The sequence below is a fragment of the Suncus etruscus genome, chromosome 1 (assembly GCF_024139225.1).
Source record: "Suncus etruscus isolate mSunEtr1 chromosome 1, mSunEtr1.pri.cur, whole genome shotgun sequence".
In the NCBI taxonomy this organism is placed as follows: Eukaryota; Metazoa; Chordata; class Mammalia; order Eulipotyphla; family Soricidae; genus Suncus; species Suncus etruscus.
In genome coordinates this window covers 84,075,037-84,098,700 of record NC_064848.1, presented here as the reverse complement: position 1 = coordinate 84,098,700, position 23,664 = coordinate 84,075,037, and the positions used below count along the sequence as shown (strand labels likewise).

At 35.3% G+C, this 23,664-nt stretch overlaps 1 protein-coding gene across 1 annotated transcript in view; it reads left to right on the top strand.

Moving 5' to 3' along the window:
• The window catches only part of SHOC1 (shortage in chiasmata 1), a 114,796-nt gene that overhangs the window by 17,538 nt on the left and 73,594 nt on the right, over positions 1-23,664 (top strand). Inside the window, exons 5-20 of the mRNA XM_049774727.1 lie at positions 3,191-3,350; positions 3,537-3,633; positions 4,667-4,805; positions 7,418-7,519; positions 7,902-8,003; positions 11,035-11,131; positions 13,168-13,300; positions 16,491-16,578; positions 17,212-17,313; positions 17,727-17,828; positions 18,050-18,151; positions 18,553-18,654; positions 18,861-18,962; positions 19,387-19,488; positions 21,698-21,803; positions 23,104-23,195. Of these exons, the coding sequence (XP_049630684.1) occupies positions 3,191-3,350; positions 3,537-3,633; positions 4,667-4,805; positions 7,418-7,519; positions 7,902-8,003; positions 11,035-11,131; positions 13,168-13,300; positions 16,491-16,578; positions 17,212-17,313; positions 17,727-17,828; positions 18,050-18,151; positions 18,553-18,654; positions 18,861-18,962; positions 19,387-19,488; positions 21,698-21,803; positions 23,104-23,195 (1,728 nt within the window). The remainder of the gene's footprint in view (positions 1-3,190; positions 3,351-3,536; positions 3,634-4,666; positions 4,806-7,417; positions 7,520-7,901; positions 8,004-11,034; positions 11,132-13,167; positions 13,301-16,490; positions 16,579-17,211; positions 17,314-17,726; positions 17,829-18,049; positions 18,152-18,552; positions 18,655-18,860; positions 18,963-19,386; positions 19,489-21,697; positions 21,804-23,103; positions 23,196-23,664) is intronic.

The following is a 23,664-nucleotide window of genomic DNA, read 5'->3' as shown; positions in this document are numbered from 1 at the left end:
GACTAAATTGTTTTTTGGACCAAAATTTTATTTATATTTAAAGACCATTGATGTGTATTTTTTTAATCATACACCTTAGTAAAACTTCTGTTTAGTTATGCTGGTTGATCTAGTAGAAAAAATATTTTCCACCAAGATTAAACCTTTTTTTTTCTTTCTGCCTTTTTTTTTTTTTTTTTTTTTTTGGTTTTTGGGCCACACCCAGTGGTGCTCAGGGGTTACTCCTGGCTGTCTGCTCAGAAAATGGCTCCTGGCAGGCATGGGGGACCATATGGGACACCAGGATTCGAACCAACCACCTTTGGTCCTGGATCGGCTGCTTGCAAGGCAAACGCCGCTGTGCTATCTCTCCGGGCCCTCTTTCTGCATTTTTTATACTGATTCAAAAACTTGTTTCATATTGTGATGTAACACTCCTTTATGGAAGAGGAAGTTAATCTCCTCAAATTTGCATTGATTAATATAATAGCTATAATAAATTGAAAACTCCAGCATGTGCTATAGATTTAAGAATGTAAGTGCCATTTTTTGGTGACATCTTTGTGTAACACAATGGTGTGATGCTGCCCTCAAGTGGCTTCATCATTAAAGTGTTGGGAAAAAAAGCCCTCACAATTAAAGATCCCTAGGAAAAGATGACTTTGTGAAATGTTTGGAAGCAGAAGATAGAGATGGGAGTATTAACAATTATGTTTGGGTTTTTACTGTTCCTACTTTATTAATAATTTAGAAAAAATGTACCAATGAGCCATATTTTAATTATTTCATACAAATCCTGCTAAAACTGAAACTAATTGGCTAAATTTCTTTGGTACATAAAATAAATACATCAAAATATGCCATGGAATACTCTTGGCCATGAGATTATTAGTAATGAGTTAAAATAAACTATTTCTAGTAGTCTAGCTTATAAAACAAGTTCTCTCAGTATGCTTTATATATGTGTATATAATACACATACATATATACATATGTATCCCAGTGATTCTCTGTCTTGAAATATATCACTCTGTGTTATCCCTAAAACATATAATTCTATAATTTCTTTATTATTATTATTATTATTTTGGTTTTTGGGTCACACCCGGCAGCGCTCAGGGGTTACTCCTGGCTCTATGCTCAGAAATTGCCCCTGGCAGGCATGGGGGACCATATGGGATGCCAGGATCGAACCACCATTCTTCTACATGAAAGGCAAACACCTTACCTCCATGCTATCTCTCCAGCCCCATTCTATAATTTCTTAAGTGATATACCACTACTCAGGTTAAAAAAATGCTTGCTAGAGGAGCTGGAGGGATAATACTGATCCTTCCTTGCATACAGCCGAGTTTAATCCCTGGCACCCCACATTGTCCCTGAGAAAGAAAGAAAGAAAGAAAGAAAGAAAGAAAGAAAGAAAGAAAGAAAGAAAGAAAGAAAGAAAGAAAGAAAGAAAGAAAGAAAGAGAGAGAGAGAGAGAGAGAGAGAGAGAGAAAGAAAGAAAGAAAGAAAGAAAGAAAGAAAGAAAGAAAGAAAGAAAGAAAGAAAGAAAGAGAGAAAGAAAGAAAGAGTAAGAGAGAGAGAAAGAAAGAAGAGAGAAAGAAAGGAAGGAAGAAAGAAAGAAAGAAAGAAAGAAAGAAAGAAAGAAAGAAAGAAAGAAAGAAAGAAAGAAAGAAAGAAAGAGAGAAAGAAAGAAAGAGAAAGAGAGAGAGAAAGAAAGAAAAGAAAGAAAGAAAGAAAGAAAGAAAGAAAGAAAGAAAGAAAGAAAGAAAGAAAGAAAGAAAGAAAGAAAAGAAAGGAAAGAAAGAAGAAGGGAGGGAGGAAGGAAGGAAAAGGAAGGAAAGAAGGAAGGAAGAAGGAAAGAAGGAAGGAAGGAATATATAAAGCTCATTTTCCAGTTTTTTGAGGAATATCCATATTGTTTTTCAGAAGGCTGGAATAGATGTCATTCATAAAAGCAGTAAATGAGTTCCTTTCTCCCCACATTCATGCCAGCTCTGGTTGTTCTTGTTCTTTGTGGTGTGTGCCAATCTCTGCGGTGTGAGATAACATCTCATTGTTGTTTTGATTTACAAATCCCTGATGATTAGTGATGTAGAAGATATCTTACATAATAGATATGTTACCCTCTGTAACAATATTGCAAACCACAGTATAACGTGTCTAAAAGCAAAAGTAGTGTGTGTGTGTGTGTGTGTGTGTGTGTGTGTGTGTGTGTGTGTGTGAGAGAGAGAGAGAGAGAGAGATTGAGAGTGAGAGAGAGACAGACAGAGAGACAGTGAGAAACAGAGACAGAGAGAAGAAAAATGTCTACCCCAGGCAGAAGGAGGACAGGAAGGAAATTGGGGCCATTGGTGGTGATAAATGTGCACTAGTAAATGGTCCTGTACATTGCATGTCTGAAAATAATTAATAATTGTGGGGGGAACTATTATGAACAAACTTGTGTCCAAGGTGTCTAAATAAAGTAATTGATTTAAAAAGAACATAGCTGCACTTACTGCAATAGTTGAGATATGGAACCAACTTAGTTGTCCAACAATAGATGAATGGATTATGAAGATATGGTAAATATACACAATGCAGTCCTATGCAGCTGTAAGGAATGATGAAATTAGCAGTTTGCTTTAACCAAGTTGGGAGTGGAAGATATGATGTTGAGTGAAGTAAGCCAAAAGAAGAAAGACAAACACGATGGTATCGATTACCTATGGTATATCTGTTGTACTGAAAACCTAAGATCTAAGCTGCAACCACTGAACTTTAATGTGCTTGTCAAGGTGGGGAGATGGGGTAGGTAGGGGATCATAGAGTATTGGAACACTGATGTTGAGAGTTTGATGTTGAAATATTATATGCCTAAAACTCAACACTAAAAACATTCTTTAACAAAATAAAAATTAGGGGCCGGAGAGATAGCATGGAGGTAAAGGCATTTGCCTTTCATGCAGAAGAATGGTAGTTCGAACCCCGGCATCCCATATGGTCCCCCGAGCCTGCCAGGAGAGATTTCTGAGTGTAGAGCCAGGAATGACCCCTGAGCACTGCCAGGTGTGACCCAAAAACCAAAAGAAAAAAAAAAGGAAAAAAAGAATTTATAATGTACTTGAAAAACCCCATTTTATCTAATGGTTATCGACAGTAATTCTCTAGATTCCTTTGTATAACTTCAGATTTATCTTATTCACTTATTAGTATGTATTTTTAGATTTGCCTACTAATGAAGAGATTATCTCTATAGATCATTTGATGACCTATGAAAGTCAGCTGCCAACTTCAGATACTCCGTCAAGTAGTCAGAAATTACGTTTGGTTGAAGAACCTCTTGTAGATAACAAAAGACAAAATATGGAAGCAGATTCTTTCAGGTACTTAGTTGCACAATATTATAAATATTTGTAAGTTGAGAAAAATTCTTTATATGCTCACAAGTCTATATATTATCAATAATATTTAATTGCATATATCACCTCTAATATTAATAATTATGCATTTTGATTTTATACATTTATATTACCTATTTAGTGAATACTAATTTTTTTATTTTTGTCAAGGGAATGTTTCTTTTTGCAAGAAGATTTGGAAAGCTTTATGAAGGAAGATTTTTATGTGGATGAAGAAAACTTTTGCCAGAAGAATCTAGAAAATATAGTATGTTTTTGTTTCACTTTCCTTCGATAATATTTTAACAAATATAGTACACTTATACCAATTTTTACAATTTTAACATTGTACTAATTTTAACATTGTTGTAAAGTATAAAAGACTTTACAACTTATTAAATGCATATACAATAAGGAATAAAATTTATTTCTAAGTTATTGGTTCTAGTTTTGCTATACATTGGAATTAATTGAGAATTGTAATAAAATACTAATGCCTGCATCTGACAAATCCAAGTATAAGCAAATTTGAAACCTCACCCACTTATTTTAATCAATATGCTCTGATAGAACACCATGGCCTAACTAAAAATTGAAGACTAGAGTTAGAAATGTTTATTAGTTACTATATACAAAAGAGATAGTACTTGAACTAGAAGAGAAGTAATTTCATTGAAGGAGTAAGAAAAATGATGGTCTGAGACTGCATTTTAGGCTTCTCAATGCTTAAAAAGAAAAAAGAATTTTTGCTCATTAAAGACCAGTTTTTTTTACAGGTCTTTTAGCTCCAATAGCATACAAATTATTATTATGACTTTACTATGCTAAGTATTCTAGAAGTTGAAAGCACAAAACCCTTTCTATGAATTTAACAAGCACAAAATATCTAGTTTATATAATTAGATGCACTTACAAAGTTGACTGGAAATTTTTTAGACATTTGGAAAAAATTCTGTTTCATTCTACTACCCTTTTCATTTCCCACCATTTTCTATCTCTTCTCATCTGTTGTGTAAGTTTTTTAATTTAGAATTTTTAAAGTTTTCTGTCAGCTCAAAATAAGGTATTTCTGCACTGAAAGATATTATATAGCACTAACATTATCAAGAACCTTTCAACGAGCATTAATCAAAGAATATTGCTCAAAATGTAATATATTTAGGCTGATATACTTCTGTTTAAAGGTATGCATAGTATTAAAATTTTTAGTGAAGTTTAGCTTAAAGTTTGGTACTTTAAGTAAATTTAAAATATTTATTTAGAAAACCTCAGTAAAACCTTTTACTTATCTATTATTTCAGTCATCTATTTTGCCTGAGAATGAAATCTTAATATCTTCAAGTTTCTGTCAAGAAGCTGACATTTCAACGATCTCAGAACTGAAGGAATCACTGAACTTGGAACTAGAAGAAGTAAATAATGAAAAGCTTTCCCCAAAACGTGAGAACTGATTTTAAATTATATTCTCATAAACTTTATATTCTTGAGGGTTAGGACATTGGGAGGTAGAATAAATGCTTACGTATGTGGAGCCCCCAATTTGAGCCTCAGTATTAAAATAAAAAGTAAAATTAGTATTCCCTAAACTTTTCTGTACTTGCGATTTTTAAAAATCTTTATTGAGGTATTATGATTTATAATACTGCACATGGTAGGTTCATGCATATATCATATCAACCTCACACCCACTACTAGGGTGCTCATCAAGTACTCCCTTCACTAAGGTACCTTCTGCTTAATTCCCAGGCCCCCTTACCATAAGCTAAGTTCTGAGTACTGTCTCTCTTGTTCTTGCGTTTGGCCATTTGTTGCACTCTTATTATGTATCTGGAATTTCCACATGTGAGAGAGATCATTCTGTACCTATCTTTTTCCTTCCAATAGACTTCACTTAGCATGATACCCTCTAGTACCATCCATGTTGTGGCAAATTGCACTACTTTTTCCTTGTTTACAGATTAATAGTATTCATTGTGTTATACCACAGATTCTTTATCTGTATTTGAGCAGTTAGTAAAATTTTGACTATTGTGCTAAGTGCTGCAGTAAACATAAATGTGCCTATCTATGTCCTTTGAATTAAAAGTTTTTAGTTTAAGGAGTAGATTCCAAGTAATGGTATTAACAGATTATTTGTAAATTCTATTTCTACTTTTTATAAAATTTTGCCTTTGCTTTTTGTAGAGGTTGAAGCAAACAACAGGCCCACCAACATGAATGAGTATTCCTTTCTCACCAAAACTCCAATGACACTGTGTCCAGATTTTTTGATATAAGCCATTCTCACTTCTGTGAGAATGCTATCTCGTTGTTGTTTTGATTTGTATTTCCCTAATTATAAGTGAGGGTGAGCACTTTTCACATGCCTATGGGCCATCCTAAAATAGTTTCCAGGCAGTGTCTGTTTATTATGTCTTCTTTTCATTTTTGGATGGGGTTTTGTGTTTTCTATTTTTGAGCATAATGAATGATTTGTAGATCTTGGATATTAGCCCTTTATTGCAGGCATTGTGTGCCAATATTCAGTACTGTATCTTTTTATATTAGATTGAGTTTCCTTCACTGTGCAAAAGATTTTTAATTTGATATCTTATTGTTTATTTTTATTTTTTTTGTCTTTACCTTATGGTAATTTCATTGAAGAGGTTTCTGGGGTCTATTTCATAGAAAGTTTTATGTTTCCTTCAATGTATGTAATTATTCTTGTTTAATTTGGTTCCAATTTCATGTTTTATGTGTTGTTATTCAGTTTTCTAAACACCATTTGTTGAAGAGACTTTCCTTACTTCCACTTTATATAATTAGCTCCTTTGTCATAAACTTCTCCTAAATCCATGGGTTTAACTCAGGACTCTCAAGTCTGTTCTATTCATCTACAAGTCTCTTTATAATAGCTTTCACTATTATAACTTTGTAATAAAATTTAAAACTAGTAAATGTAATACTGCCCATCTTCTGTTTGTTTGTTTTTTTGTTCTTTTTTCCTTAACATTCCTTTGGTGATTGAACTTCACAATTTTTTTAAACAAGTGTTTTCAGAGCTAGAAAAATAGTACAGCAGGTAAGGTGCTTGCCTTGCTCACACATGGCCTAGTTCTTAGCACTGTATATGATCCCCCAAGTTCCACCTGTTGTAATCTCTGAAGTACAAAACTAGGAATAAGTTCTGAATACTGTTGGGTATGTCCCAATTCCAACCCTGCTCCAAAACAACCAAAATATACTTGTCAAAAATAGATAAATAAGTAAAATAAATAATAAAAAGTGTTCTTCAATAACAAAATCTCAGAATGACCTTTGATTACAATTATTTTTTCGATTATTTTTGCAGCATGGGAATATGACAATATGAACTAAAGTACTTAACTGTATTCTTATAAAGTTCAGTTGAAATGATCAAAAGTATATATCATGATAGGCATGAAGAGGGGATTTTTTAAATTTGGTTTTTGGGCCACACCCAGAGATGCTTAGGCATGATTCATGAATCATGATTCATGATTCTGTGATAATAAAGTGCTCCTGGCTGTTCTCAAGAGACCATATAGGATGCCAAGAATTAAATCCAGGCCAACAGCATGCAAGGGAAACATTATCATTCCGGCCTATAAAGAGAGAATTATTATGTTTATTGATAGTACAAATGCCTGCCATTATTAGATCACAGACTTGAAGAAATTCTTCAAATATGACTGAATTCTTCAGATATGACTAAATCAAACCTATACAAGGAAATTTTGTTCCTTCAGAACAAGGAAATGAAAAGCCAACATGTCAATTTAGAGTAAATGGAGCAAATGCAACCATAAATTCTAAATATAATAGAGATCAAAACTACATGGTGGTTTGTTGGTTTGTTAGGAAGATGTGAATTTATGAATTTTGTTCAGTCTTCAGTTGGCTTCAGTTGGTGCACTAAGTATACCATTGCCACAAAATAATAAATAATTATAATACATAAATAAATAAACAAAATAACCAAAACTCCAAAATCCTAATATCAAAGTTATTTTGCTAAAAGCAGGCTTTCTCATTTTTATTTTTATTTTCAGATCTTACTATCAAGGAAAACATTGAAAACGAAGATATAAAATGTAGCTCTATAGAGATTTTGGCAACTCAAAGTCAGTGTAAACGAAAGAATAGTGAAACAGGTAAACATTTTAATAAATCATTGTGATTATTTGGGTTATCTATAAATGAGGTTAAAGACTAATATGTGGGGCCGGAGAGATAGTATGGAAGTAGAGCATTTGCCTTGCATTCAGCAAGACGGTGATTCAAATCCCGGCATCCCATATGGTCCCCCGAGCCTGCCAGGAGCAATTTCTGAATGTAGAGCCAGGAGTAACCCTTGAACGCCACCGGGTGTGACCCCCGAAAAAAAAAGACTAATACGTTTATAAAGTCTATGAGACAGTTTTTATCTTTAAATTGTATTATTTTATCTAATTATTGTTTATAATGAACAATTTTTAAAATTCCTAATATAAAAGTCCTTTAGCTGAAAGCAGACATTCTTATTTTTCTTTTTAGATCTTACTATCAAACAAAACTTTGAAAATGAAGATATAAAATGCAGCTTCATAGAGATTTTAGCAACTCAAACTCAAAGTGAACCAAAAAAAAGTGAACCAGGTAAAAATGTTTAGCAAATCACTGAGTTTATCAAGGGTATCTCTATGTAAAGTTAAAGACTAATACATTCACATACAAAGTCATCTGAGATTAATTTCATCTTTAAGTTTTTATCATTGCAATGTAAGTTATTATTTTTATTATTAATATCTTTATTTAAACACCTTGATTACATATATGATTGTAGTTGGATTTCAGTCATGTAAAGAACACCCCCCTTCACCAGTGCAACATTCCCATCAACAATGTCCCAAATCTCCCTCCTCCCCACCCCACTCCCGCCTGTACTCTAGACAGGCTTTCTATTTTCTTCACTCATTCACATTGTTAGGATAATTCTCAATGTAGTTATTTCTCTAACAGCACTCATCACTCTTTGTGGTGAGCTTCAGGTCGTGAGCTGGATCTTCCAACCCTCCTCTCATTTGTCTCTGAGAATTATTCCAAAAATATATTTTATTTTTCTTAAAACCCATAGATGTGTGAGACTATTCTGCATCTATCTCTCTCCCTCTGACTTATTTCACTAAGTATAATAGATTCCATGTATATTCATGTATAGGAAAATTTCATGACTTCATCTCTCCTGATGGCTGCATAATATTCCTTTGTGTATATGTACCACAGTTTCTGTAGTCATTCATCTGTTGAAGGGCATCTTGGTTGTTTCCAGAGTCTGGCTATTGTAAATAGTGCTGCAATGAATATAGATGTGAGGAAGGGAGTATTGTATTGTATTTTTGTGTTCCTAAAGTGTATCCCTAGGAGTGGTATAGCTGGATCGTAAGGGAGCTCAATTTCCAGTTTTTGGAGGAATCTCCATATCACTTTCTATAAAGGTTGGACTAGATTGCATTCCCACTAACAGTGAATAAGAGTTCCTTTCTCTCCACATTCCCTCCAGCAATGCTTGTTCTCATTCTTTGTGATGTGTGCCAATCTCTGTGGTGTGAGATGGTACCTCATAGTTGTTTTGATTTGCATCTCCCTGATGATTAGTGATGTGGAGCATTTTTTCATATGCCTTTTGGCCATTTGTGTTTCTTTTTTGACAAAGTGTGTTAATTTCTTCTCCCCATTGTTTGATAGGGTTAGATATTTTTTTCTTGTAAAGTTCCATCAGTGCCTTGTATATTTTGGATACTAGTCCCTTATCTGATGGATATTGAGTGAATAGTTTCTCCCACTCAGTGGGTGGCTCTTGTGTTCTGGGCACTATTTCCTTTGAGGTGCAGAAACTTCTAAGCTTAATATAGTCCCTTATGGAAGTTATTCAATAACTGAGAAGGAAAGCAAGGAAATGGCAGTTGGCAAAAGAAAGAGAACAAAGGAGGGCAGGAGAAGGAAGAGGAAACTTAAGATAAAAAAAATACATAATCCCATCTGTTTATCTCTGCTTCCACTTGTTTGGAGAGTGCTGTTTCCTCTTTAAAGATGCCTTTAGTCTTGGTATCGTGGAGTGTTTTACCTATATTTTGTTCTATATACCTTATGGCTTCAGGTCTGATATCAAAGTCTTTAATCCATTTGGATTTTACCTTCATACATGGGTTAGCTGGGGTTCTGAGTTCACTTTTTTTGCAAGTGACTAACCAGTTTTGCCAACATCAACTTCAACTTGTTGAAGAAGCTTTCCTAGCTCTATTTAGGATTTTTGCTCTTTTATCAAAAATTAGGTGATTGTATGTCTGGGGAACATTCTCTGAGTACTCAACTCTATTTCACTGATCTGAGGGTCTGTCTTTATTCCAATATCATGCTGTTTTGATAATAAGAGAGGACACATGGAAATGGAAACACATACCCTGCTCATGGACTGGCAGGATTAACATCATCAAAATGGCAATACTCCCCAAAGCATTGTACAGATTTAATGCAATCCCTCTAAAGATACCCATGACATTCTTCAAAGAAGTAGATTAAGCACTTCTGAAATTCATTTGGAAAAATAAACACCCTCAAATAGCTAAAGCAATCCTTTGGAAAAGGAATGTTATTATTTTTAATGAACAAAATTCAGATGACCCTAATATAAAAGTTCTTTTGCTGAAATCAGATATTCCTTTTTTTATTTCATTTTGTTGAAACAATTGTGATCTACAGAGTCCTTTATAGTTTAACTTCAGATATACATGAGTCAGGCCTCTTTGTACCAGTGTCAACGTCCCTCCACCAATGAATCCAGAGTGCATCCTATCCCACAACCCTTTTCCCTGTGGTCTGCCAGTGTATCAGGCCTATTTGAGTTTAGATTGTTAAAGTTTAGGTTCCTTGATCCTATCATCATTGACTTTGATTTGTTTATTTAGTTCTGTCCTTGTTTATTTTCCCACCAATGTATTTAAGACCGCTTAGTCCCTGGTCCCCAGCCTATCTTTATTCCTTTTTTTTTTTTTTTGTAGTTTTTTTGTTTTTGTTTTTTGGGCCACACCCGGCATTGCTCAGGGTTGACTCCTGGCTGTCTGCTCAGAAATAGCTCCTGGCAGGCACGGGGGACCATATGGGACACCGGGATTTGAACCAACCACCTTTGGTCCTGGATCGGCTGCTTGCAAGGCAAATGCCGCTGTGCTAACTCTCCGGGCCCTTTTTTTTGTAGTTTTATAGAAAAATGTGGGAATATGTGGTAAATAAAGTAACCAGTGTCCCAAGGTTCTAGATAAAAAAAGTGGGAGCCCCAATTTGAAAGATAAAAGATTAAAACACAATAAATAATAAATAAAAAGAGTGTACATGGCAGGGTTTTTGTTTTGTTTTGTTTTGTTTTGCATAGGCATAGTAAAATATGGGGAAACAGAAAGGAAAAATCTTTGGCCTAAACGCAGGGAGAGCTTACCCATGATGCATCATACAACTATAGGCTCTGGGCATACTAAGTTGTCTAACCATAAAGTCTTTCTCTGTGGTCCCAGTAAAATTTCTTCACAATCACAGTTGTTGCAGACTGGTTTCTGTAGTTAGAGATCCTTGTTTTTGTACAGATCAAAGTCAGGGTAACACAGAGTGTCTTCTGATTTTATCTCACTATTAGGTGACAAAGCAGAGAACCCTTTCCTGAAAGCAGGTTATTGCTATTACCGAGTCATCAGGATATCATATGAACCCACTCTGAAGCAAGTCGATGCCAGGTGCTGGTGTAGAAAACCATTCTGGTTCCATAGATGGGACCCAATGTTCAGGGGTGAATGGCCCTTCTATTTTTATCTGTTCACATTCTTTGACTATTTTTTCCATTGTCTGATTATTTACTTTAAGGCTCTTTTCCAATCTCTTCTGTTGTATGGAGTTGTTATGCATCTCATCTTCCAGCTCACTGATTCTATCCTCAGCTGCTGTTACTCATTGGAGAGGCTTTCCATTTAGGTTTTCATTTTGTCTACTGAATTTTTCAGACCTGTTATTTTTAGTTTTGAGTTTTCTGATTTCTATCTTTATATCCTTTTGATTCTTATTTGTGGTCCATTCAGTTTGATCTATACGTGAGTTCTATGGACATTCTCCATATTTTTTCTTTAAACTCCTTATCTGAGAGGCTAACTTAAGTGGTTGGCACTTTTCTGTTCATCAGAGCTGCCATCTTCATTCTCTATGAATGGTGTTGGCCTGCGTTGTTTCCCCATTGTCATGCTTGTAGTATGGTTTTTTTCCCTACGTGTTATGGTGGGGTTCATTGACTAGAAGATGCTCGTGGCTGCGAAGCCCTCTGACTAAACCCTTTGTGGGCTGGGACAGCTCACCTCTAAAGAAGTGCCCTCGGGAAATGATCTGGGTTAGGAGGTTCAAAGTCCAGGACACAGCACAGCAGAGAAGACAGAGTTCACAATGTCTGCCATGTGCCAGAGCACATAGCAAGAGTCCCAGTGTCTGATGTTCTGAAGCCTAAGCCAAGTTACTATGACAAGTATTCAGGGTATAAGGTTCCACTGCAATAGAAAATTTATGTGTTCTTATCTCTATTAAATAAGAAATTGTTTGCACATATAATATTTCCATTTTAGTGTGCCTATGCAAAAAAGAACAATGCCATATGGTACTACTGGTGCATATGGGGGTAAAAATAACAAGCTAAACAATCCCAATAACCTGATTCTAAGTTGGAACACTAGAGAAATTTATCTACTAGAATTTCCTACTAAAAAAGGATTTTACCTTTGTACATGATGTTAGCTGGGGGTCTAAGTTCCATTTTCTGCAAGTGGCTAGCCAGTTTCTGCAAGTGCCAACACCACTTGTTGAAGAGGTTTTCCTTGCTTCATTTAGAATTTATTGCTCCTTTATCAAAAACTAGGTGGTTGTATGTCTGAGGAACATTCTCTGAGTACTCAAGCCTATTCCACTGATCTGAGGAGCTGTCTTTATTCCAATACCATGCTGTTTTGATAACGATTGCTTTGTAATACAGTTTAAAGTTGGGCAAAGTAATGTCTCCCATATTACTTTTCCCAATGATTTTTTTAGCTATTGCAGTGGTCCTCAAACTATGGCCCTCGGGCCACATATTGTATTTTTATCTGTTTTGTTTCTTCATTGCAAAATAAGATATATGCAGTGTGCATAAGAATTCGTTCATAAGTTTTGTTCTTACTATAGTCAGACCCTCCAATGGTCTGAGGGACAGTGAACTGGCCCCCGTTTAAAAAGTTTGAGGACCCCTGGTAGAGAGGGTGCTTATTGTTCCAAATGAATTTTAAAAGTGTTTGATCCACTTCTTTGAAGAATGTCATGGGTATCTTTAGAGGGATTGTATTAAATCTGTACAATGCTTTGGGGAGTATTGCCATTTTAATGATGTTAATCCTGCCAATAATGATCAGGGTATGTGTTTTCATTTCCGTGTATCCTCTCTTATTACTTGGAGCAGGGTTTTATAGTTTTCTTTGAATAGGTGCTTCATTTCTTTGGTCAAGTTGACTCCAAGATATTTGAGTTTGTGTGGCACTAATGTGAATGGGGTTGTTTTCTTAATGGGGGAAACTGTGACTACATAATAAGATAGACAATAAAAGTTATACCTACTAAAGAAATACATTTAAAGAAATATTTGAAGAAGATATACATGTCCCCTTTAAATCTTTTGAAATAGTGTGGGGGAAGGGATAAAATCCAGAACACAGCTTCAGTTTGTGATATGATCTTGTGAAGTCTGAAAAATGACTCCCAGCAGTCCTCAAGCTGGGGGCTTATCAGAAAAGGAATCGGGTAGTAAGCAACAGTCTAAAGAAAAGGGAGGTGGGGGCGAAGGGGCCACTGAGAGCATATCAGCAGCAGTGACAGTGGCAGCTTTTTCTCGGGCTGAGGCAAAGCAGGCTTGGAATCTTTCTTTTCATTTTTGAGCTGGTTGGTAGCTGGCTGGGGTGGGGAAATGTTCTGCTTCCTGAGGAGTTAAGAACTAAATGTAAAAAAGGTTAAATGGGGGGAAATAACGGATCATGGATGAGAGAGTGAAGGTCTAGAAAAGAGTTTGTAAGGTGGTAAGCATAGATGGGGAGGGAGGGATGAAATATATAACAGGGTGAAGTACAATATACAACATAGATGGACATTTTGTATATTACAGGCAAACATTAGACAGACATTGAGGTGGCCAACACATACACTCATGCACACACATAGACAGACACTGGGAATCTGTCCATGGGGTACAGAGGAAAAGGTGACCCAGATGAAATGAGTAAGAATGCTTAAAAAATATAAAGCTGGCAAGTCAGATGTAAAGGTTTCCATTTTCCAGGCCAATTATCATTGGTGAGGGTAATCTTTACTGAAGAAACTTCAGGGTTAGATTATGTATAGAGAAATCTTAAAAACAATCATAATTTTCAAGTCTAGAAAATTAAGTGATATGGTAATGAGTTCTGTAAGAAGAGTTTGCAACATGAAGAATCATCTATAGGGTCTTGAACATCCAGATTCCTCTCCTAAAGGCAAACTAAAATCATGAGCATTATGGCATAATGGTAAACTACCTGAAATTGAAATCAAATTACAATAGCATACTCAATGAATGAGCTCTGTAGCAGGAGTTTTTGACATGCAGTTGCATATTTCATTGTTATCTGTGGATATAAACATTAGATTATATTAGCAGGCATAATCAATAGAAAATTAATAGATTAGAATTTTTGTCAAAACATTATCTTAATGAGCAATGATTTCTGAGTTTAATATAGTATAGCATTGCAATGTGGAACTATGGCAACCAACCTATATCTCCAAGTATCACTGTGGACAAAAAGATCAAGGAGTTATAAACATAGTAAAATTAAGACATTAAAACTTCTTATAGCGAGGGAGGCGGAGAGATAACACAGTGGCAAGGTGTTTGCCTTGCATGTGGCCGACCTGGGATGGAGCCTGGTTCGAATCCTGGAATCCCATATGGTCGCCCAAGTCTACCAGGAGTGATTTTTGAGCACAGAGCAGGAGCAACTCCTGAGCACCAAAGGGTGTGACCCAAAAAACATCAACTACAAAAAAAAAAAAAACTTCTTATAGCGAGCACTGCAGTGGGAATCCTTGGCTTCCAAACACATTCTGTACCCATTTCTGTGGATAAAAGCATTAGAACATTATTATAGGCATTCTATAAAAAGCAGTTGATTGGACACCGGCTCAATCTAAACAGCTGTATTCGTTTTTGATGGGAGAGTTTAGTCTATTGACATTTAAGGAAACTATTGACAGAAAGGGTTGTTGTGACATTATATTGTGTAGGGTTGTTGTTGTTATAATTGGGGGTTTGGTTTGTGTAATTGCTCTTTGAATAGTTCATTTAGGGTCAGTTTGGTTAGCGCAAATATTTGCAAGTTTTGTTTTGTTGTCTGAAAATGTTTTTAATCCTCCCACCAATATAAAGGGGAGTTTTGCTGGGTGGTAGACTCTAGGTTGAAAGTTTCTTTCATTTAGTAGTTTGAATATGTCATCCCACACTTTTCTTGTCTGGATTGTTTCAAAAGGAAGATATGGTTTGATTCTTATGTTTTTTCCTTTATATTTGAGGTTTTTCTTCTCCCTTACTGCTTTAAAGAGTTCATCTCTCTCTTTGTTTTTGCCATTTGGATTACTAAATGTCTTGGTGGTGTTCTGTTATGGTCTATTTTGTTTGGCACTCTTTTTTTTTTTTTTTTTTTTGGTTTTTGGGCCACACCCGGCGGTGCTCAGGAGTTACTCCTGGCTGTCTGCTCAGAAATAGCTCCTGGCAGGCACGGGGGACCATATGGGACACCGGGATTCGAACCAACCACCTTTGGTCCTGGATCGGCTGCTTGCAAGGCAAACACCGCTGTGCTATCTCTCCGGGCCCTTGTTTGGCACTCTTTTTGCCTTTTGGAATTGTAGAGAAACCTCTTTCCCAAGGGTGGGGAAGTTCTCTGCTCTTATCTCCCTCACAACTTGTTCTTCCCCTTTCCCATTTTCTTCCTCTTCTGGTATTCCTATATTTAAGAGATTATTTCTCTTGTCTTTGTTCATTAAGTACCTTACATTTTCTTCCAGGATTTTCTCTTTCCTTTCTTTTTTGACTTCTTTATCACTGCTGTTTTGTAATTTGTCTTCAAGTTCGTCTATAAGATTTTCCATCTCTGTAATACTATTATGGCTTGCTAACATGTTTTTTAGTTTTGTCAGTTCCATTTCTGTGAATTTTCTCATCTTCTGAAAGAGTTTTTCTTTGAGTTGGTTGAATTGGTCATTTATAGATTTCTTAATTTCGCAGGTCAGTGACTCCTTGCTAAGCCATTAAGTGATGATCTAAGGTCCTCATCTATAAAGTTCAGGCATTTGGATAGACTTGGAGATTTGCCAGGATTTGTCTCCATATTCCCCACGATAGATGTTATCTTTAGTTTCCCCACTGATCTTTGCATTTAGTGGTTGGACTGCTGTAGTATCAGGATGTTTTAAGAAAGTGATCTGTTGAATTGTTTGTATGAAATGTAGCTTGAGGGGCCGGGTAGGTGGCGCTGGAGGTAAGGTGTCTGCCTTGCAAGCGCTAGCCAAGGAAGGACTGCGGTTCGATCCCCCGGCGTCCCATATGGTCCCCCCAAGCCAGGGGGCGATTTCTGAGCGCTTAGCCAGGAGTAACCCCTGAGCGTCAAACGGGTGTGGCCCAAAAACCAAAAAAAAAAAAAGAAAGAAATGTAGCTTGAGGTGTATTGTCTTTAGATGTTATTTTTCTAAAATAGCAAGATTGTCTAAATATGATAAAAAATACAGCATATGGTTTATTGATTTGTTCAGCTAAATATGAGCTGTATATTTTCTGAGAGAAAGAAGTGTAGATTCAATCTGCCAGTAGCTCTATGATATAAATCAAAATGACTTTAGTTTGGGAAAAGAAGGGCTGATAGAAAGGAGAGGGATTTTCAGAATAGCACTGGAACCCAGAAGGAGGCTGAAGGAAGACTGGAAAGAAGGCCCCTGTTCACGCTTGGTGGAGGGGATTAGAGCAGGACATATTCTTTTTTTTCTTTAGATCTTACTACCAAGCAAAACATTGAAAATGAAGATATAAAATGCAGCTCCATAGAGATTTTAGCTACTCAAACTCAAAGTGAACTAAATAACAGTGAACCAGGTAAAAAATGTTAATAAATCATCAAGCTTATTAAGGGTATCTATAGTAAAATTAAAGACTAATACACTTATGTTACTAACTCATCTGAGATCATTTTCATCTTTAAACTTTTAATATTGCAATGTAAGTTATCATTTTTTTTTTTTTTTTTTGGTTTTTGGGCCACACCCGGTAATGCGCAGGGGTTACTCCTGGCTATGCGCTCAGAAGTCGCTCCTGGCTTGGGGGACCATATGGGACGCCGGGGGATCGAACCGCAGTCCGTCTCCTAGGCTAGCGCAGGTAAGGCAGGCACCTTACCTCCAGCGCCACCGCCCGGCCCCATAAGTTATCATTTTTAATGAACAAAATTGAGATGGCCTTAATATAGAAGCCCTTTTGCTTGAAAGTAGTCTTCCTTATTTTTCTTTTCTTTTTTTTTTGTTTTTTGTTTTTTGGGTTTTTTTTTTTGGGCCACACCCGGCGTTGCTCAGGGGTTACTCCTGGCTGTCTGCTCAGAAATAGCTCCTGGCAGGCATGGGGAACCATATGGGACACCGGGACTTGAACCAACCACCTTTGGTCCTAGATCTGCTGCTTGCAAGGCAAACGCCGCTGTGCTATCTCTCTGGGCCCCTTTATTTTTCTTTTCAGATCTTACTACCAAGCAAAACATTGAAAATGAAGATATAAAATACAGCTCCATAGAGATTTTGGCCACTCAAAGCCAGAATGAACCAAAGAACAGTGAACCAGGTAAATTTTTTTTTATAATCAAGTTTATTAAGGTTACCTATAGTAAAAATTAAAGACTAATACATTTATGTTACAAAGTCATCTGAGACAATTTTCATCTTTAAAATTTTAATATTGCAATATAAGTTATATTATTATTATTATTATTATTATTATTATTATTATTATTATTATTATCGGGTTTTGGGTCACACTCGGCAGCACTCAGGTGTTACTCCTGGCTCTATGCTCAGAAATCGTTCCTGGCAGGCTCAGGGGGCCATATAGGATGCCAGGATTCGAACTACCAATCTTCTGCATGCAAGGCAAACGCCTAACTTCCATGCTATCTCTCCGGGCCCATAAGTTATTATTTTTAATGAACAAAAGTCAGATGACCTTAATATAGTAGACTTTCTTATTTTTTTTTTCAGATCTTACTACCAAGCAAAACATTGAAAATGAAGATATAAAATGCAGCTCCATAAAGATTTTGGCCACTCAAAGCCAGAGTGAACCAAAGAACAGTGAACCAGGTAAAACTTCTTTATTAAATCATCAAGCTTATTAAGGTTATTGATATGTAAAATTAACAACTAATACATTTATGTTACAAAGTTATTTGAGATCATTTACATCTTTAAAAAATTTTATTTTTAATATTGCAATATAAGTTATTTTTAATGAACAAAATTCAGATGACCCTAATATAGAAGTCCTTTTGCTTGAAAGTAGATTTCCTTATTTTTCTTTTCAGATCTTGCTACTAAGCAAAACATTGAAAATGAAGATATAAAATGCAGCTCCATAGAGATTTTGGCCACTCAAAGCCAGAATGAACTAAAGAACAGTGAACTAGGTAAATTTTTTTAATAAATCATTAAACTTATTAAGGTTTTCTATAGGTTAAAGATTAACACATTAATGTACAGTCTTATTAGACGATTTTTATCTTTAAATTTTGATTTTACAATATAATTTATTGTTACTAATGAACAAAATTCAGAATGATTATATTATGAAGGCCCTTCTGCTGAAAGTAGGCATTTTTCTTTTTTTTGTGTGTGTGTGTTTTTTTTGGGTCACACCCGGCAGTGCCCAGGGGTTATTCCTGGCTCCTTGCTCAGAAATTGCTCCTGGCAGGCACGGGGTGACCATATGGGACACCGGGATTTGAACTGATGACCTTCTGCATGAAAGGCAAATGCCTTACCTTCATGCTATCTCTCTGGGCCCTGACTTTTTTCTTTTTCTTTTCAGATTTTACTATCAAGAAACTCATTGAAAATGAAGATATAAAATGCAGCTCCATAGAGATTTTGGCCACTCAAAGCCAGAATGAACTAAAGAACAGTGAACTAGGTAAATTTTTTAAATAAATCATTAAACTTATTAAGGTTTTCTATAGGTTAAAGATTAACACATTAATGTACAGTCTTATTAGACGATTTTTATCTTTAAATTTTGATTTTACAATATAATTTATTGTTACTAATGAGCAAAATTCAGAATGATTATATTATGAAGGCCCTTCTGCTGAAAGTAGGCATTTTTCTTTTTCTTTTCAGATCTTACTATCAAGCAAAACATTGAAAATGAAGATATAAAATGTAGCTCCATAGAGATTTTGACCACTCAAAGTCAAAGTGAACCAAAGAACAGTGAACCAGGTAAAATTTTTTAATAAATCATCAAGCTTATTAAGGTTACCTATAGTAAAATTAAAGACTAATAAATGCATTTATGTTACAAAGTCATCTGAGATCATTTTCATCTTAAAATTTTTTTTTTTTTTTTTTTTTTTTTGGTTTTTGGGCCACACCCGGCAGTGCTCAGGGGTTACTCCTGGCTGTCTGCTCAGAAATAGCTCCTGGCAGGCACGGGGGACCATATGGGACACCGGGATTTGAACCAACCACCTTTGGTCCTGGATCGGCTGCTTGCAAGGCAAACACCACTGTGCTATCTCTCCGGGCCCTTCATATTAAAATTTTTAATATTGCAATATAAGTTATTTTTAGTAAACAAAATACAGATAACCCTAATATAGAAGTCCTTTTGCTGGAAAGTAGACTTCCTTATTTTTCTTTTCAGATCTTATTACCAAGCAAAACATTGAAAATGAAGATACAACATGCAGCTCCATAGAGATTTTAGCTACTCAAACTCAAAGTGAACCAACGAACAATGAACCAGGTAAAAATTTTTAATAAATAATCAAATGTATTAAGGTTTTCTATATATGGGTTTAAAGATTAATAAATTTATATACAAAGTCTTGAGACAATTTTTATCTTTAAATTTTGATTTTGCAAAATAATTTATTGTTCCTAATGAACAAAATTCAAAATGATTCTATCATGAAGGCCCTACTGCTGAAAGTAGACTTTCTTCTTCTTTTTTTTTTCAGATCTTACTACAAAGCAAAACATTGAAAATGAAGATATAAAATGCAGCTCCATAGAGATTTTAGCCACTCAAAGCCAGACTGAACCAAAGAACAGTGAACCAGGTAAATTATTTTAATAAATTATCAAGCTTATCTGGGTTATATATATATATATATATATATATATGATGTAAAAGATTATTACATTTAATATCAAGTCTTTTTATTTTTGTTTTTTTCAGCCACACCCATTTTATGCTCAGGGGTTACTCCTGGCTAAGTGCTCAGAAATTGCCCCTGGCTTGGGGGGACCATATAGGACGCGGGGGGATCGAACATGGTCCTTCCTTGGCTAGCACTTGCAAGGCAGACACCTTACCTCTAGCACCAGCTCTCTGGCCCCAATATCAAGTCTTATAAGATAACTTCTTTAAAATTTCATCATTGTAATCTATTATTTTTGCTTTTATATAGTTCCTTTCTATTTGTTACTCAAATTAACTAATTATTCTAATACCCAAACCCAATTATGTATAGAGAAGATTCATTAAAATTGAGGAAGAGGATTAGAGGATAGCATTTGCATTAAAATATGAATTTGATAATATATCTCAGTAAATAAATGTTTGGTTTTATGATAATATTAGCAACCTTGCTGACCTTTGTTATACTTTTGTAAATTAGAACTTTAACCTCCTCCAAACTATTCATTATTATTGTTAATATTATTCTAAGAAATTTGGAATCTCGGAATCACCTTTTGTTTCAATATAATGTGTGTCCTAAGTATATTAGTGGAAAGAAGTTAGAGCATAGTGCAGTGGTAGGGCACTTGCCTTGCACACAGCAAACCTGAGGTCAATCTCTAGCATCCCTATCGTCCCCCAAGTACTGCCAAGGGTAATTCCTGAGTGCAGAGCCAGGAGTAACCCTTGAGCATAACTGGGTGTGTCCCCAAAACAAACAAACAAACAAACATATTGGTGGAACTACTGTTTAGTTACATTTAAATTGGATCACATTAGTCATTTGGAAATTAGGTCATTCATTAGTAAAAGTGATAGGAACATGTTGACTACTTATGAATAAGTAAATTATATATTTTCAAGTATACCCTATAAAAATATAACTCATTGGGGGGGGAATATAACTCATTATAGGGCACCAATTCTCCATCCCTATGGAGATAAAAAGTTAAACTTCCATTAGTACTATTTGTTTGATGGCTTACTCTTTATCTTGTATTCTCCCTTCAACATGTATCTCTTGCTTGTCTCTATGTTTCTTTCCACTCTGGAGAAGCCCATGTTCTCTCTTAAACATATTCTTCTCTGTTTCTTTCCTCTTACATCTTATATCTTTATAAATAAGTTTCAATAAAAACCATTTTGCTTCATACATACAAATACAATTTGTTTGGCATTATCAATATTTACTACAGAGATAAATAGTATTATCTCGTTAATTAATAATAACCTGTCAGAATTTAAAACATTATTAGACATGAATCTCTTAAATTCACCTCAGATAGTAGTAAACTCTATATGCTTTAGTTTTTATTCTATTATTTATTAAAATTTTTTCACAAGTGGAACCAGAGTAGTAGAGCAGTGGTAGGGCATTTGCCTTGCACACAGTTGACCCAGAACAGACCTTGGTTTGATCCCTGGCGTCTCATGTGGTCCCTCAAGCCAGGAGTGATTTCTGAGCACATAGCCAGGAGTAACCTCTGAGCGTCACCGGCTGTTCCCCCCCAAAAGTTTTTTCACTAGTAAAATATAAGACTTGTGACACATGTATAATTCCTTGTATGTGTGGAAATTTTAAGACTTTTTTCATATTTCAAATAACTTCAGATATTTATGAAATTTTTGTGGTAACTATCAAATATAGTAATTGCTTACAAAAAATTGCTTACAAATTACTTACAAAATTGCTTTCATTTTGTTACTTTTGTAATTATACTATTCAATATTTATGCAATAATATGATAAAAATGTTTATGTATTCTTGCAGAGTTAGAAATGTCATTAATTCCCTTGAACTTAAAAAATCAACATTCTTCAGGGAAATCGTTATGTTCACGACTTCAGACATTTTCATTTTCTCCTGTTGGTGAAATGTGAGTAATGATTATATATTGAGGGACCATAAAGATAATAAAATGGATAAGGAGCTTGCCTTACATGTGGCTAATCTGAGCTCAATACCTCACATCCTACATGGTCCTCTGAGCACGACCACCAGCATTTCTGAATATGGCCCTAAAACAAAAAAAGATTTTATCTTGAACTCAAATTGCAATTCAGAGTAAGAAGACTTTAATCACATCATGCTCTATAAAGACAATTTCCAAGAAACTAGTATTTTTGTGGGTTTTTTGCTGGTTGGTTGGTTTGTTGGTTGGTTTTTGGTTTTTAGTTCATAGCCAGCAGAGCTCAGTACTCCTGGCTCTACACTCAGAAATCACTCCTGGCAGGCTTGGGGAGCATATAGAATGCCACGGATTGAATCTGAGCAGGACACATGCAAGGCAAGTGCCCTACCCGCTGTGTTACTGCACCTGTGTCCAAGAAGCTAGTTTGAAAAAACAAAGTAGAACAATGTTTATAGTATTCTAAGTATTGGGTGAATTATATCAATGTATGTATATATTTGGTGAGTTTTTTGTTTGTTTTGTTAGTGGGTTTTTTTGTTGTTTCTTGTTTTCAGGCCACACCTGGCAGTGCTCAGGGGTTACTCCTGGCTCTGAGTTAAGAAATTACTCCTGACAGGCTCAGGTGGACCACATAGGGTGCCGGGATTGAACCCTGGTTGGTTGCATGCCAGGCATTGCCATTGGCCTCTCTCAATGGCACTTGCATCTATTGCCACTAAGTGTGAATCACAGCGTCTTTCTCCCCTACCACCTTAAAACACATAAACAATTCCACTAAAATTTTAAAACTGTCACTTCCTGAGAAGATATGCAGAACTTTTCCATAGTTCAGATTCTTAGAAAGACCTGAAAATTTTTGTTTAGAAATTTTTAGAGAATAATTTTATCAAGCTCTATATTGATGCTACTATTTTTTATGATAAGAACCGAAATTTCACTTGTTCCCCCTTGCAGGGGATACTTACTACCCATTACATGGTTTCCCCCCACCCTTCGCTCAGGAAATTTTGTGGTACCAGGCATCCAACATTGACCTTCCATATACACATACACTTTTAACTATGTCTCTGGACTCTAGATTGATTTCTTATTTGGAACAACTTGTGGGGTTGTTGCTAGCACAGTTCGTAAAATACTCTATTTCAGTTTAAATGTGTCAAATAGATAAGTTTTCACTTTAGAACATGAAAATACTTTACTTGAAAATTTTGTTATGCAAAGACTCAATAATTTTAACACATTAAATAAACTTTTTTTTCAATAGTTTTCTTACTGCTGAAGAATCGATTAACAAATACTTGAAGGTGTGGCAATTACAAAGCTGCAGAAGTTCTTTGATATCTTTTTTGCTTACAGGTAAAGACTGATTTTGAATGCTAGATATAAATATATATAGGAAAAGGTAAGACAGTAGAAATGTATTTTCAATTTTACTTATTCTTACTGAATAAGTAAATAAGCATACTGAAAATTAGAATTTCAAAATTTATAATCCTAATTTTTTGTTTATTATAAGGCAAATAATAACATTAAATGGTTGCTCTACTTCAGTTTGGCCATACAGAATGATTTGTTCCTTACTTAGATTAAAAGTTTAATAATTTAAAAAAAAGCTTAATAATTAGATAGAAGTCTTGGAATGTGCTTAAATAGTCCCTTCTGGCACATGCAATGCTGGGTTTGGTCTCCAAACCATATCACTATCTAAGTATCACCACTAAGTGTGGATTTATCACAGTAGCACCTAAGCATTATGGAGCCTGAGTACCATTGAGAGTACTTATTTTAAAAATTCATGAAACCAGATGAGAATCATAAGATGTAT